This window comes from Eptatretus burgeri, chromosome 3 (assembly GCF_056783735.1).
Source record: "Eptatretus burgeri isolate ZD-2024b chromosome 3, Ebu_testis_v1, whole genome shotgun sequence".
Lineage (NCBI taxonomy): Eukaryota > Metazoa > Chordata > Myxini > Myxiniformes > Myxinidae > Eptatretus > Eptatretus burgeri.
The window spans coordinates 134,076,257-134,091,785 of NC_140963.1; the positions used below are offsets into that span (position 1 = coordinate 134,076,257).

The window sequence follows — 15,529 nt, forward strand, 5'->3', positions numbered from 1 at the left end:
GAGGGTGTTTGGATATGAACTCCCAGCAGGATTAAAAGCAAAACCTGTCAAAGGGCGGAGGAGCTCCTTGTGAGCCAACGGCCATCCATATCTAGTGCCCAACTGTGTCTGCAGACATCCTCCTGCAGTTGGGTTACTTCTTATTAGGAGGTTGGTGGCAGGATTTGCACTCCGGCCACCGTAAAAACCTTCATTCCGCAAAACACAAAAATGCAAAGAAATCTGAAAACCCACTCCGTGGGAGTACCTCCTGTGCAGCTTCCCTTCGCAGGGCAGCTCACCGGATGATGGGATTGGGGAAAAGCCTTCGGGACCCCCAATCTTTGATGATAGGAGGGAAAGCACGGGGTAGCATTCCCGGAACAAATTGCGGGAGAGTATGTCGGAGTGGTGCTGATGTGTCGTCCACCAGACAGCGGTCTCCTTGGGTTAACCCGAGGCGGTCCCTTCGGGTGGGTGCCTGGAATGCCCTGTCCCTAAGAGAGGATGATCGCCTGTCTCTGTTATCATCTGAGCTCAAGTGTTTGGACAGCGGTATTGCAGCATTAGACCGAATTGCGGAGAGATCATGGTGGGTGGTTACACCTACTATTGGTCTGGTCGCTCTGATAGTTACCATTCCCAAGGAGTTGCTGTTGCTGTGTCCAATAATGTCATCTTTGGGTGCAGGGGGTGGGGGAGGGGGAGGGTAGGACAAGGGACAAGGGACAAGGGGGGGAGGTATTGCTATGTCCAATAATGACTCAGCCTGTCATCCTTCCGAGGTTGGTGAAATGACTACCAGTGTACTGGTAGAGAGGCACAGCATCAGCGACACAGCTGTGCAGCCAAGCTGTCATCTGCAAGAACAGAGAGCCGAGTCCTCTGGGGTCACTCCCAAAAGCTAATGAAGGAAAGAAGTATTTATGATGAAAGTAAATACTTCTTTAATGATGGAGTGGTGACACCCTGGAACAGCCTATCAGAGAGCACAGTTTCTGCATCGGACAATAACAAAATTCAAGAGGAACCTGAGATCCCTACCCATCGGTGAAAAGGGATAAATATACCAAGTACAAAGACAGAAGTTGCGTGTGCTTAATTGTACATGGAACCGTGAAACGCATTTCACTTGCTTATTGGGTGAAGATAAATAAACACAATTACCTTTTCATACAAACAATATTCCTCATTAAGAGGAGTGTGAGTGAATTAGTTTTATACTGTATTCCCAGGGATTTAGTTCCCAAATAAACAGTGTAAGCATTTTAAAAGGAATGTTTGTGAAGAATTCAGTTGAAAGGAAGCTTTGTGCAACTTGTGGTGGGCATCACTTCCCTATTAAATCATCTTATCTTGAACTGTCAGGACACAGCATGACCATGTGATGGAAACAACCCACTCCAGAAGTAAAATAATTTTTGTGGTTCGAGTTCAGTTATTCTGCTGCGGTGTTAGTAAACGGATAGCATGAGAGATTCCCTGTTGGCTTTGATGTTGATCTTTGGACAGTCCACTTGCTCCGTGCAGCCCGGGATTACCGTGCTGGGGGTAAACGAGCACACCTGTGTGAACCTACCGTGTTATCGCGGGACTCAGGAATCGACCTGGGTACGGTGGATGAGGGATGCAGACGTGGATGGAGTGGTTGAGCAGCAGATCAGCTGCAATCGTACCAATTGTTATAATATCAACTGTGATAAAAAACAAAACACAAAGCTGAACCATCATAAGATTCTACCAAACGGGGATCTTCAAATCAACAGGGTGGAAAAGAGAGATTCTGGTCTGTACAGATGTCTGAATGAACCTTCACGTGGAAGTCTAACGGAGCGTGATTCCACATCATCATTTTGTACTTCAGAAGATCACGAGGAAGAGTCATCAGGAGATGTTACTCACTCTTCATGTGAAGCAGCTCTGCTCCTGTACATCTCAGGTGAATCTGGAGGTATACTTCACATTTTAAACTCACAAGAGATACAAATATTTTATATGTGAATAAATGGATGTGATAAATGCATTTTCTACATCAATGTGAGGTTTACAGTGTAGTTTATAACCAAGTAAATCAATTTGATTCCAGAAAATACTTGTAATAATAACATTTGAAATGTAATAATAAGTTAGAATAAAAGAAGATAATCGAAGTGTATAACATTTAAGAGGAGTAAGTATAGTTTTGTAATCACTTGGTGATGAATATAGAACCCTCCGTCAACATAACCGCATAACCACATGAACCTCCCATATGGTAAAACTGTGGATCTATCAGGATGTCCACAATGGGTTCAACTCTGTTAATCTTCAATCTTCTTACACACTGACACTCTAACAGTACAGAGATGAAATCAAACTCGGGGGTTTATACATAATGACAGTTAATTCACTTCTAAATTAAAAAGGAGATTCTGAATCAATACATCGAATACTCTTTTTAAAAGTCTCGTTGTCCTTATAAAATGCAGGAGTAAAGCCGTGGATGATGCTTTTGGCTCCATTTAGGAGATTGTTGTTGTTGTTGTTGTTGTATGTGCTCTCATAAGGGACGGTGTTGAACCAAAAACGAGTGGGGGGGGGGCGGGGGGAAGAGACGGGGGGAGGGGGGATGGTGTCAGTTTAAAGCTCGCTGTTAAGGCCAGGAGGTATGGGTTACTGTGTTTGTGGATGAGCATTGGTTGGTGCATATAAATGAATGATTAAAATCAATTGTTCCATGATATAAATGTGATGTTACACTGATTGGTGAAACTCCGGGAATGATGAAAGTGATTTAATGATGTGATTTGACTGTAGAAGGCATTATTGTATTGGAAACTGCATGATGGAAGGTGCTAGAAGATTTTCACTGTGTTTAAGACCGAAGATTCCCATACCAATGAGAATTACATTTGTGAGAAGTTCCTGAATTGTTCTGTGATGCTAGATAAGCCCGAGGAGGCGGAATCAGCAAGGGAAATGTGATCATCTCATTATCTAGAGTTATTTGTGGACGTGTGGAAGCCTTTTATAATCAAGTTTAAAAAGTAACTCAGAAAGGCTGTGTGCCGGGAGAAGTCCTTTGAGCTCTGAAATCATCCTGAAAGAACCAGCGTTACGAGACACCCATGATTTGGATTAATCGAGTGCGACGTGACGCAAGGACATTGACATGGCGAGGACATCAAACAAGAACAATGTGACGGGAGTCGACATTGGACAGTGGCAGGCAGGTGAGGTGATCTTGCGGGAGTTTGGCCGGCAAGACATAGACACAGTGCAAAGACACCTCAACACGGGAAGCGGAGTTGTACATTGTATGTAATGGTGAACCGCCTCATGTGACTATATCTGTTTATTGAAATACAAGTTTTGTTTCAAACGTCACATTACTTTCTGTGTTCATTGTACAGTCACCCAGAAGTCACGGACATCATTTGACAAAGATCCATTCTATTGATAGCTGACCTGAACGATCATTAAAACTTGCGAGTCCATACCTATGTTGCATTAATTAGAGAATGAGCTGGCTTCAGCCTCCTCACCATTTAACCCTTAACTCTTTGAACCCTCGCGGCCATTTCACCAGCCGCTAATAAAACCTCCACTGACCTGAGTGCCCGGTTTACCGGCCACTATTGAAACCTCCATATACCCAAGCAGCTGGATTTTTCTTTAGGGAGCCCAGCGTGGGCGAGCCAAAAGTTCAAGGAGCTCAGGGTTCAAAGGGTTAACATGGCGACTGTGACAGGATCTGTCAGTGGTAAAAGACTTTACAATGGAACAGAAGACAGTGTGAAAAAGCCATTGTACTGCAGTCATGATCTGAATTTGAAATGTCCGCCCATCCATCTGCCGTGGAATTTGACAAGTGGGTTGAAAGATGCGAGTGGCTCGGACTAAAGAAAGAAACATTAACGGCATTAGTTAAAGAACAGCAAGCGGCTGCAAAGGAAGCAAAGGCTCAGGAAAGAGAGGAAAGACAAGCAGAGCATGAGGAATACACACTCAAAGAGGAAGCGGAGCATGAGGAATGTGCATGGCAAACCGAACATATTAAGGAAGAAATGAGAATGAACATTAAACTGGCAATACGACAGTTGGAAGTTGAAGTGGCTGTACCTGCTCACACCGCACCTGATACCAGTGCAGTATGAGTAATAGCACACAAGCCGATGCTCCCCACATTTGATGAGAAACGTGATGAGCTGGACACATGCCTTGCACGATTTGAGCGCTTCGCTGCGAGTCAACATTGGAACAGAGACGACTGAGTAGTCTCAGCCCCCTGACAAATGGCAAGGCACTTCAAGTGTGTACCAGTATGCCCTCAGCGAATGCCCACGACCATAGCGACTTGAAAGTGGCCTTGGTGTTAGAAGTATGAACTTACAGAGGAGGGATATCACTGGAAGTTCGGGGGAAACAAAACCTGACAAAGGTGAAACAGTGTTTCAGTTTGTGACACATTTGAGATGGTGCTTTACACAATGGACTTTGATGGCAAAGTGGGAACTCTGCTTTGAAGCACGAGGCACCTTATTGGTTCATGAATAGTTCCTGCATAGCGTTAAATTGTTGCTGCATCTGTTGCTGATTGAGATCACTCTGTTGCTGTATCTGTTGCTGCTTGAGATGCATGTGCTGCTGCTTGAGATCATTCTGTTGCTACATATTTTGCTGTTCGAGTAGGAATCGAGCTTCACCTGGTTTATATCTCATGACAGCTCTGACAGAGGCTTCGGCTGCTTCTGCTTTAGCCTTCAATAAGAGCGAAGACCTAGAATAGTTGGACGAACCAGCATCAGACCACATGTGAAGCGAGCTCGACATGGTGGCTTTCGAGGAACCATGGGAGCCAGCGACAGACCGCGAATGAAGCGAGCTCCTCGACATTGCAGCACTTGTTCCTGTAGGCAGTGAGACAAGTGTGGAGTCAGATTTTTACTATCCTGGAATGGCCTATGTGTCCAGATTCTTGAATAAGAATGCTCCAGGCAGTTTAACCAAGAGGTTTAAATAACTTTTTCTTCATATAAATCACTCCAACTTTGGGTGTGGGCATACGGGCATATGAAGAGTCACTGCCCCAAAGCAGTTGTACTGCTCAGATTTTCTCCTGACAAGCTGGAGAGCTTGCTGTCAAACCTCGACTCAGATTCTGCAACCGGTCCAGACGGCATCAGCCCACGTGTCCTCAAAACCTGCTCTTCTGCTCTTGCTCACCCTCTCTCTGTTCAATTCACCCTTTCATTTGCTCAAGGTCATCTGCCATCTGCTTGAAAATCAGCAAACATTACTGCCCTGCATAAAAAGGTGCAAAAACAGATCCCTGCAACTACAGATCGATCAACCTTCTCCCAATCATCAGCAAGGTTATGGAATCCATCATCACTTCAGACATTAAATCCTTCCTCTTCTCCAATGGCTTGATTTCCAATCATCAATTTGGTTTAAGACCAGGACACTCTACCCTGGATATGCTACTTCTGCTCTCCCAACAATGGATGGAGGTCCTCAATGCCAGACATGAACTCAGAGCCATATCCCTGGACATTTCGCGTGCTTTTGACACAGTCTGGCACCCTGTCCTGCTCACGAAACTCTCTTCCTATGATATCCAAGGCCATCTCCACTCATGACTCGCAGACTTCCTCTCCTGTCGCAGTCAACGTGTGGCCCTAAATGGAGTTCTTTCATCCCCTCTTCCTGTCCAGGCTTGAGTTCCTCAAGGCAGTGTTATGGGCCCTGTTCATTTTCTGGTTTTCATCAATGATCTTTTCGACTCTCTGAAAAATCCTCTTTATCTCTTTGCTGATGACACCACCCTCTGCCGTACCATCTGTCATCCCTCAGACCGGCAAGCAGCAGCTTCTTCACTCTCTGCAGATCTGGGTAAAATCACAAACTGGTCCAACACGTGGATCATGTCTTTCAATCCAGACAAATGTCACACTCAGTATCTCTCTCTGAAAGGACCGTTTAGAAACCCCCCCCCCCTCCATCGTACTTTCTCAACAATCCTCTGGAAGAAGTTCTTTCATTCAAGCTTCTGGGTCCCACTATCTGCCATGATCTTTCCTGGGAAAGCCGAATTTCCAACCTGACCTCCAAAGCCAGTCGCCCACTGGAAATGCTCCGTCGTGCAAAGTCCTTCCTCGGCCCACCTGAGCTCCTGACCACAAACAAAGCTTTCGCCCACAGCCTGCTGGAGTTCAAATGAATGAGTTCAAATGATGTCGGCAAAATGAGTACAAGCTTGCTGGTATACTGTGTCAGAGTGGCGACCCATCCAGGATTGTGCCCAACAGCCAAGGAAACTGCATTGGCAGCACCAACACTCTGCACCAACACTATGGTCCCAATCTCCTCTCCTGATGGAGTTCTGTCTCCCCTCTGGGCTGTTTTTCCTTCCTATTCCCTTTCTCGGCTTCACACTATGGAAAAAAGGCATTTAGGATCATTGGTATCTCATGAGATGAGGCTGAGTTTTTGGGCCTCTCACTCTCTCACTGCAGGCAGGTTAGTGATCTTTCGGTCTCTGCCATCTCCTCTCCAGTCTCACCTCCCCTGCTCTGTCTGTGATATTTCCCCACCCCCTGCTCTGTCTGTGATATGTCCTACCCCCCCCCCCCCATATTTCCACAGGGCACTCAAGATCTGTCAACAACCCCCTTCTGGTAAAAATACCAAAATGACGAATCGCTGCTCACCTTCACTCTTTCATTCCTTTTTCCCACCTTTGGAATAAACTCCCTCACTCTGTTCAATCCAAGCCTGGTGTTGGCTTCGTGGTTAGGGTGGCGGCTTGGGTTCCAAGGGTCCTGAGTTCAAGCCCCGTTGGCTGCTGAATTAACACCAGGGGGTTGACTCAGCCTGTCATCCTTCCGAGGTCGGCGAAATGAGTACCAGTGTACTGGTCCTGGTGTATGCCCCGGTTAGAATAGGTGTACCATATCCCTGTGTGTCATAAGAGGCGACCAGGGTTGGCGTCAGGAAGGGCATCCGGCCATAAAACATTGCCTCAAGAAAAAGCCAAACCCCTGCACAGCAGGGAAAAATGGCTGTAAAAACGGTCATTTTACTCTGTTCAATCCCATTCTTCCTTCCAGGCCTTCAAAACAGCTGTTCACCACCACCTCTTATCTTCTGCCATCCAAAACTTGAATCTTTTCGACCCACATTAATCCACCCCAAACCCACCTCCTTCAAATTCCCTGCTTTCCTTCCTGAAAGTCCCTAAAATGTCCATCTTGTTCCCCCCCCCCCCATCCCTCTCCCTTCCACAGATCTCCTAATGTCTATGCTCACCCCTGTTTTGTCCTTCCCCCTCCTGCCCCTCTTGTCTTATTCCCCCTTGCTCTGCATTGTGTGTTAGCTCTTATACGAGCCTCGACAATGAATACAACTCCCCCCCCCCCTAAAAAAACAAGGCATCCGTGAAGGCTGCTCGCTATCTGTCATGCTGTACACTCTTTCGGTTGAATCTTTTAAAGCTCTTCTCCGCACCTCAGTGTTCGGAGTCGCTTTATCAGAAAAAACCTCGAAAATTGTTACCTCAGCTTCAGCAGACGATATTTGCATGGCTGTTTCAAATCAAAAAGATGTTTTTGAAGTGTCTCGTTGTCTGACCCAGTTTGAGCTCACCTCCATGGCAAAAGCTAATTGGAACAAAAGTGTAGCTTTTTGGGTGGGCCCAAGACCTTCTCCCTCATTCCTGCCATCTCTACCAGGCGGAATGCAGTGGAATAAAGAGGGGTTTAAATATTGAAGTGCATCCTTAGGAATTGAAACAGACGAACAAAAAAATTGGGAGGGTTTCCTGGAAAAAAAATTAAACAGAAACTGGCAAGGTGGAAAAGATTGCACCACCTTATATTGCTCAAGACATGGGTGACAATAATAAATAACCTGGTGGTTCCAATTATCTGGCATAAAGTCATCCTACTCAATCCCCCCAGATACTTGGTCACAGGCATTCAGAGGGTTCTGACTCAGTGGTTCTGGGGGGGGGGGCACCATTGGCTTGTCAGACATAGTGTGCAGACCCCCAAACACAGGTGGCCAGAGTTTGATGCATGTCCTTAGTCGGATAATGGCATTCCGATTAATGACGATAAAATACTTACTGTACAGTGAGTGTGTACTTCGGCGACCTCTCACAAATGCCTGGCTTCTGAAATATGACCGATAACTCTTCGTCGTGGACCCGCAACACTGATATGTCTCGGCTCCGCAGTTTTCATCAGAGCCTTTTGAATGCTTGGCAAGTCCAAGGAGTACAACATTTAGTTATCATATGATACCAAAAAGTATGTACATGAACCGCTAGTTCAGAATCCTCTATTCTGTGGAATCTCAACCTCCAGGACATTTACGCATTGTTTCACCAGTAATGGGATAAACAGAGTGTGAGACCTGATGGAGCCTTCCTTTAAAGATGAAATTAGCATGTTCCATATCATGAAAAGAAGAACAATCTACAAGATACGTCTTCAGGTGTGTCTACCTGGTTTTACAAAACTTAAAATAAAAAAAAACGGTGGAAGGAGACACTACCTGCTGGAGCTTTCTTGATTTCATTTTGGAATGAAATGTATAGGTTTCCAACTTTTGGATGAAGGGGAGACCTAAATTGGACATTAGCACATCAAGCCCTGGTTGCACAGACGTTACTTCATTGGTTTATTTCATCTGCACCGAATGTTTGTCCTTTTTGTGATAAAATCGAAAACGTGGCCCAGGCTTTTATTGAATGTAAGAGATCGTGTTTCCCCCTTTTCACTTCCTGCAACAGATATTCTATAAATTCAATTTTGTTTTTTCTTTTCCAGTTTTTATTTATGGAAATGATGGGAGTACTCAGGGGAAATCAGTAGTCCCATTTTTTGAACTTCATGTTAGGTATTGCTGAGCTTACAATTGATAAAACCAAGAAAGCAAAACTGAGTGGAAGAAATTAAAATGTACTTTTTTGTTTTTGGTTTTAAAGGAATGGTTTTGGCATGGATAATATTAGAACAAGCTTATCATTTGAGCATGGGCAGTTTGAATGATCAATGGTACCCTGATGAGGTTTTGAAGGTTTTTTTTTGTTGTGAATCTTTATAAGCTCATGGTCATGAAATTTAGTCTTTGGACAGTGTAAAGTGCTCACACGTGTGAATGTAGACGTTTATACGTTGTTACAGCCATGGGTTTCGGGTTTACTATGAGGAGGTATCCTCGGTTCCTCTCGGACTTGTCGTGCCTGTGGCCGCCGAACACAAATAACTTTGTCACAGCGGGTAGTGAGGCAACCGTGAACACCAATTGCCAATTTGTGAACCACGTGGTCCAGTGTTCTCCGTCGAATTGCCATTTAACTGAAGGTCATGCAGTCTCCAATTGGGGAGGGGGGGGGGGTGAGTGGAGGAACTGCTGTTGAATACCAGACTCGGATAAAAGACAATTAATTGGGGAATTATAACTTCCCAGACAAACCTCGATGCAAACAGCACTGGACCAATGGGGAAAAGACGAACACAGGCAGATCAGAAATGAAGCTCAACAAAAGAGGATTCATTATTTACAGGACAATGTAAAATGCAAAGGTATGTGCTATGCAGCATTTTAATGCACAAGCAAGCAATCAAAAAGGGAAAAATGCAGTAAAAAAAAATGTACACAAGGATAATGGTCACAAGCAATGAAGAGTCCAAGCAAGTACAGGAAAGAAGAGAAAAAGAGCAATCAGAGATTGCAGACCCTCACAAGGACTGCTTTTGTGTGGTGTATTTTGTGTGGCGTTTGTGTACTGGTGTGTTACATAATAAATAAGAGGCATAATTGGAACTGCCACTTTATAACTTCTGGCAGTGATGACCGGGTACAAAGACGTCCCGCTTTGATGCAACCCCGCTTTGACCGGCCATCGAACCCTGACCCATGATGTTTATTTATTATTATTCAAAAGGTACAGTCCTGCATTTGAGTAATCAGAAGGAACCCAAACATGAAAAAATACCCCTGAGCAGGAGTGCCGGTCATCTCTGCCAGAGGTTGAAAGTAAGTAACTCTGTGCCAGACTGGAATAGGGGCAGTTCATAAAGTACGTACGCTCTACTTCCGGGTTTCAAAACCACCCACCCCCCTCTGTATGTAGGTTAGTGACCACTCACCCACCCCCCTCTGTATGTAAGCTCGTGACCACCCACCCCACTCTGTATGTAGGCTAGTGACCACCCACACACCCCCCTCTGTATGCAGGCTAGTGACCACCCACCCACCCCCTCTGTATGCAGGCTAGTGACCACCCTCACCCCCTCTGTATGCAGGCTAGTGACCACCCACCCACCCCCCTCTGTATGCAGGCTAGTGACCACCCACCCACCCCCTCTGTATGTAGGCTAGTGACCACCTACCCCCCTCTGTATGTAGGCAAGTGACCACCCACCCCCTCTGTGTGTAGGCTAGTGACCACCTACCCCCCTCTGTATGTAGGCTAGTGACCACCCACCCACCCCCTCTGTGTGTAGGCTAGTGGCCACCCACCCCACTCTGTATGAAGGCTAGTGACCACCCACACACCCTCCTCTGTATGTAGGCTAGTGACCACCCACCCATACACCCCCCTCTATATGTAGGCTAGTGACCACCCACCCACACACCCCCCTCTGTATGTAGGGTAGTGACCACCCACCCACACACCCCCCTCTGTATGTAGGGTAGTGACCACCCACACACCCTCCTCTGTATGTAGGCTAGTGACCACCCACTCACACACCCCCCTCTGTATGTAGGCTAGTGACCACCCACCCACACACCCCCCTCTGTATGTAGGGTAGTGACCACCCACACACCCTCCTCTGTATGTAGGCTAGTGACCACCCACCCACACACCCCCCTCTGTATGTAGGCTAGTGACCACCCACCCACCCCCGTGTGTATGTAGGCTAGTGACCACCCACACACCCTCCTCTGTATGTAGGCTAGTGACCACCCACCCACACACCCCCTCTGTATGTAGGGTAGTGACCACCCACCCACCCACCCCCCTCTGTATGTGGGCTAGTGACCACCCACACACCCTCCTCTGTATGTGGGCTAGTAACCACCCACCCACACACCCCCTCTGTATGTAGGCTAGTGACCACCCACCCACCCCCCTCTGTATGTAGGCTAGTGACCACCCACACACCCTCCTCTGTATGTAGGCTAGTGACCACCCACCCACACACCCTCCTCTGTATGTAGGCTAGTGACCACCCACCCACACACCCCCCTCTGTATGTAGGCTAGTGACCACCCACCCCCCTCTGTATGTAGGCTAGTGACCACCCACCCACCCCCATATGCGTCTCATATCACATCACAATACTTGAAGATTACAACGAACTGTAGATTTATCTCAAATGCATCAGTAATTATTAACTACGGTCATACAGTAATATGGAACAATTATTGACGTCCACGGATTCAACATCACGTCGAAAATGTTCCTGTGAACGGGGATATTTTTCCCCCTCGCGTTGACAGGCTCACCTTCATCTTCTGAAACGCTTTCATGTAGTCCGACACCACTTTCATAAAGTATGTATGCAGCTGTCGTACCACCCACCAACCCCTGTACGCAGCCCGTACGAGGGCTTTAAACCACCCACCCCCCTCATACATCGCTAATCGCTTGCAAAGCCAGCAGTTTCTTATGAACCGATGTTTGTAAGCCATGACGATACAGTCCCTAGCGGTGTAACTTACCTTTTTCTTTTAATATCACAGCACGTCATTTATGAAAATAAAAGTACAAATTGACATTCAAGACAAGGTTAATGTCATAAATGAAAGTAAGTGTGCATATAAACTTGTGTTCCATTGTTTGAGTTAAATTTGACAAAAGCTTCAAATGTAATATTTGTCTCAGAGAGTTCCGGTTCTTAATATAGTGCATTTATTATTTTTTGTATGTACTTTATGAACGGCCCATACGGGGAATCAGAGCGAAGTTTGAAGGGCTATAAAATCGGAACGAGAGCAAATTTCAAAAAAATGGCTCGTGTTGTTCTAGCTAATAGTCCGTAGTATCTGAATCACTAATAACATTTGATCTCTCTTGATAAATGAGGGAGGAGATACGATTTGAAATCGACGATTTTCGCAACTTTGACAGCCTCGTGACCTTGACCTCGACCTTGGACGACCTTGAAAGTTATATCGTTGTGCATGTCTCATCGACCTCTATCCATTCCACTATTGGTTATTTGTCTCTACTCGGTTTGATTGTGGACGGACGGACGGACGGACAGACGTACGGACGGGCGGACAGACTTCGAGACTTATTATTAGGTCATCTCTACTGAGATGATAGAGATGACCTAAAAAGCAAAGATGAAGTCATCAGGAGGAACCTGGATAGGATTCACATTTCATCTGCTACTTCTCTCCCCTGAAACCCATCCAGGCACAGCTAAGTGGGCCTTATTCAAAACAAGCTCAAATGAACTAAGATCCTCGTCCTCTTAATGATGACGTCATAAAAACGAATATGATGTCATTGTGATGTATCAGGTTTGCCATAAATTATCTGTGCTAATGCCCGGCTTGATTCCCGCAAACAAAATTCAAACAGCTTGCCTAGTTTCGGAGATAATGGTATAGGCGATTTCCATTAGCGGCGATATTATGACGTCAACTTTTTTTTTCTAGGAGGAATTTCCAAAATCGGAGATGGTTACTGCCTGCGCGTGGGCTTTCTGCATATACACGGCAAGTTTCACAAAAATCCGATGAAAACTCTGGGCTGTGAAACAAAAAATGTCAAAAAATAGGAATGACGTCATAAAAATTAATATGACGTCATAGTGATGTATCATATGTGTGGTAATTCATCTCTGCTCATGCCCGGTTCGATTCCCGCAAACATAATTCAAAAAGCTTGCCTAGTTTCGGAGATAAATTTTTAGGCGATTTCCATTAGCTGAGATATTTTGATGTCATAACTTTTTTTCTAGGAGGGATTTTCAAAATCGGAGATGGTTAATGTCTGCGCAGGGTATTTTTGCATATACAGGTAGTCGTCAACTTACGACCGCAATTGGTTCCAACCAATAGGTCGTAAGTCAACTTGGTCGTAAGTCGAACAACGTATATTTTACATACAAAAAAAAAAATGTTTTTTTTTTTGGGCCACTTTACGTGGTCGTAAAGTGGTCGGTCGTAAAGTCGAACAGTCATAAGTCGCATAGGTCGTAAGTCGACGACTACCTGTATATGCCAAGTTTCAGGAAGTTTCGATAAAAACTGTAGGCTGTGAAACAAAAAAGTCCACAAGAAGAAAATGAAGAACAACAACGTGAGTAAGACTTAGAGATCCTCCACAAGGATCTAAAAAAAGAAGCCATATCAAAAAATGAAATATTTCTGGTTGCCATACCATGTGTCCGATCAAGTTGAAATATTAAAACGTGTATTACCCATCATTACTACATCATAAAAATGTGAAGTTTCATGTAGATTGGTTAAGCGGTTCCAGAGAAAACATTATTTATTATTTTTCCCTTCAATCCAATATGGCTGCCAAACCATGTGACCTATCAATTATTCCTCATCAAATTTGTACAGCCATGGCTTGGGCAACACTTCTGTGAAATTTCCCCTTGATTTGTCCAGCCGTTCTGGAGAAGAAGATTTTTTTCATCGGTTTTAAATACAATATGGCTGCCAAACAATGTGACCAATGACATCATATGTGTGATCCTTTTGTTCCTCATGGAAAGGCGGTCATATATGTAAAGTTTTGCCTCAATCTGTTCAGCCACTTCAGAGAAGATTTTTTAAAGTTAAAAAAAACAATATGGCTGCCGAACCACATGACATCATAATGAGGGCACCTCCGATGTCATAAAAAATTACTCATTCCGCATGAGGAGTACTTGCTATGTGGCAAATTTCAATTTTTTCCTTGGTGCGGTTACAGAGATACAGAGGTGCAAAGTTTTTCCATTTTTCCAATATGGCTGCCACTCCACGTGACCAATGACGTCGTAATTTTTTCCATGAGTAGTCGCACCAATGTTGAAAATTTCGTCTCAATCCAACAAGCAGTTGTGGAAAAAAACACGAAAGTTCTGTGTGGACAAACAAACAAACAAACAAACAAACAAATGAAAAATCACGCATAGAGTGATAACTTGGCAAAACAGCACAAAATATCCGAACCAAAATCCAATCTGCTTGTTCTTGTCACCTATTCAAATCATCCACAACTTTTAGATATCTAGTGATATATTTAGGTTTGGCCCTATCTATCAATTTTTGAAATTAGGCCTGTGTTGACCTTTTGACCTTAAAATTAATTGGTAGTTGAATTCAGCGAGCTGACATGAAAATACTCTTGAAATTTCAAGTCAATCGGATGAAAATTGAGGGCTTTAGAACATTTGGCCCAAATTGGCCTTTTTTGACCTTTTGGCCTATGTTTACCTCAAAATTAATTGGTGGTTGAATTCAGTGACCTAATATGCAAATGCTCTTCAAATTTCCAGTTAATTGGATTAAAATTGAGGATTTTAGAAATTTGGCCTATGTTGACCTTTTGGTCTACGTTAACCTTTTCACCTATGGAATCCACAAAATAATAGGTGGTTGAATTCAGTGACCTGATATGTAAATCCTTTAAAAATTTCAACTCAATCGAATGAAACTTGAGGATTTCCAAAACTTGGCCCAAATTGGCCTTTTGGCCTATATTGACATTTTGGCCTATGTTTACCTCAAAATGAATGGGTATTTGAATTCAGTGACTTGACATGAAAATGCTCTCAAATTTCAAGTCAATCGAATGGAAATTGAGGATTTTAGCAAATTTGGCCCAAATTGGCCTTTTGGCCTATGTCGACCTTTTAGCCTATATTTACCTCAAAATTAGTATGTGGTTGAATTTAGTGATCTGATATGCAAATGCTCTTCAAATTTCAAGTTAATTGGAATAAAATTGTGTATTTTAGAAAATTTGGCTCAAATTGGCCGATTGGCCTACGTAGACCTTTTAGGTCGATCAAATTTTCTGAAACTTCAATGAGGGACTGTCGCAGGGTCGGTGACATTAATGTCTGAAAATTTTAGTACGATCGGTTGAGCAGTTTGAAGTGGAGGCGAGGGGACAGACAAACAAACACACAAACACACAAATGAAAAATCACTCATGGAGTCACAATTTGGCAAAACCGCACAAAGTAGAATGACACTCGGGAGAGCGCATACCTCTGCCAGGTGGAACAGTTCACGTTTTGTATCCCACTGATGGGCTGGATCCAAACCAAAATCCAATCTGCTTGTTGTTGTCACCTATTCAACTCATCCACCTTGTTTCGTCATAACTCGTCCACAACTTTTTGGGATATAGTGATATATTTAGTTTTCGGCCCTTTCTATCAATTTTAGAAATTAGGCCTGTGTTGACCTTTTGACCTTAAATTAATTGGTAGTTGAATTCAGTGACCTGACATGAAAATGCTCTTCAAGTTTCAAGTCAATCAGATGAAAATTGAGGATTTTAGAAAATTTGGCCTATGTTGACCTCTTAGTCTATGTC

The 15,529-nt window shown here is 44.3% G+C and overlaps 1 protein-coding gene across 4 annotated transcripts in view; it reads left to right on the forward strand.

Moving 5' to 3' along the window:
* Window positions 1-1,381: 1,381 nt before the first annotated feature.
* The window catches only part of LOC147031019 (uncharacterized), a 97,594-nt gene continuing 83,446 nt past the window's right edge, over window positions 1,382-15,529 (forward strand). For 3 of the 4 annotated variants that reach the window (XM_085875684.1, XM_085875687.1, XM_085875688.1), the window contains exon 1: window positions 1,382-1,930. In XM_085875684.1, the coding sequence (XP_085731810.1) occupies window positions 1,450-1,930 (481 nt within the window). In that variant the 5' untranslated portion in view covers window positions 1,382-1,449. The remainder of the gene's footprint in view (window positions 1,931-15,529) is intronic. The other variant, XM_085875686.1, reaches the window with a different exon arrangement.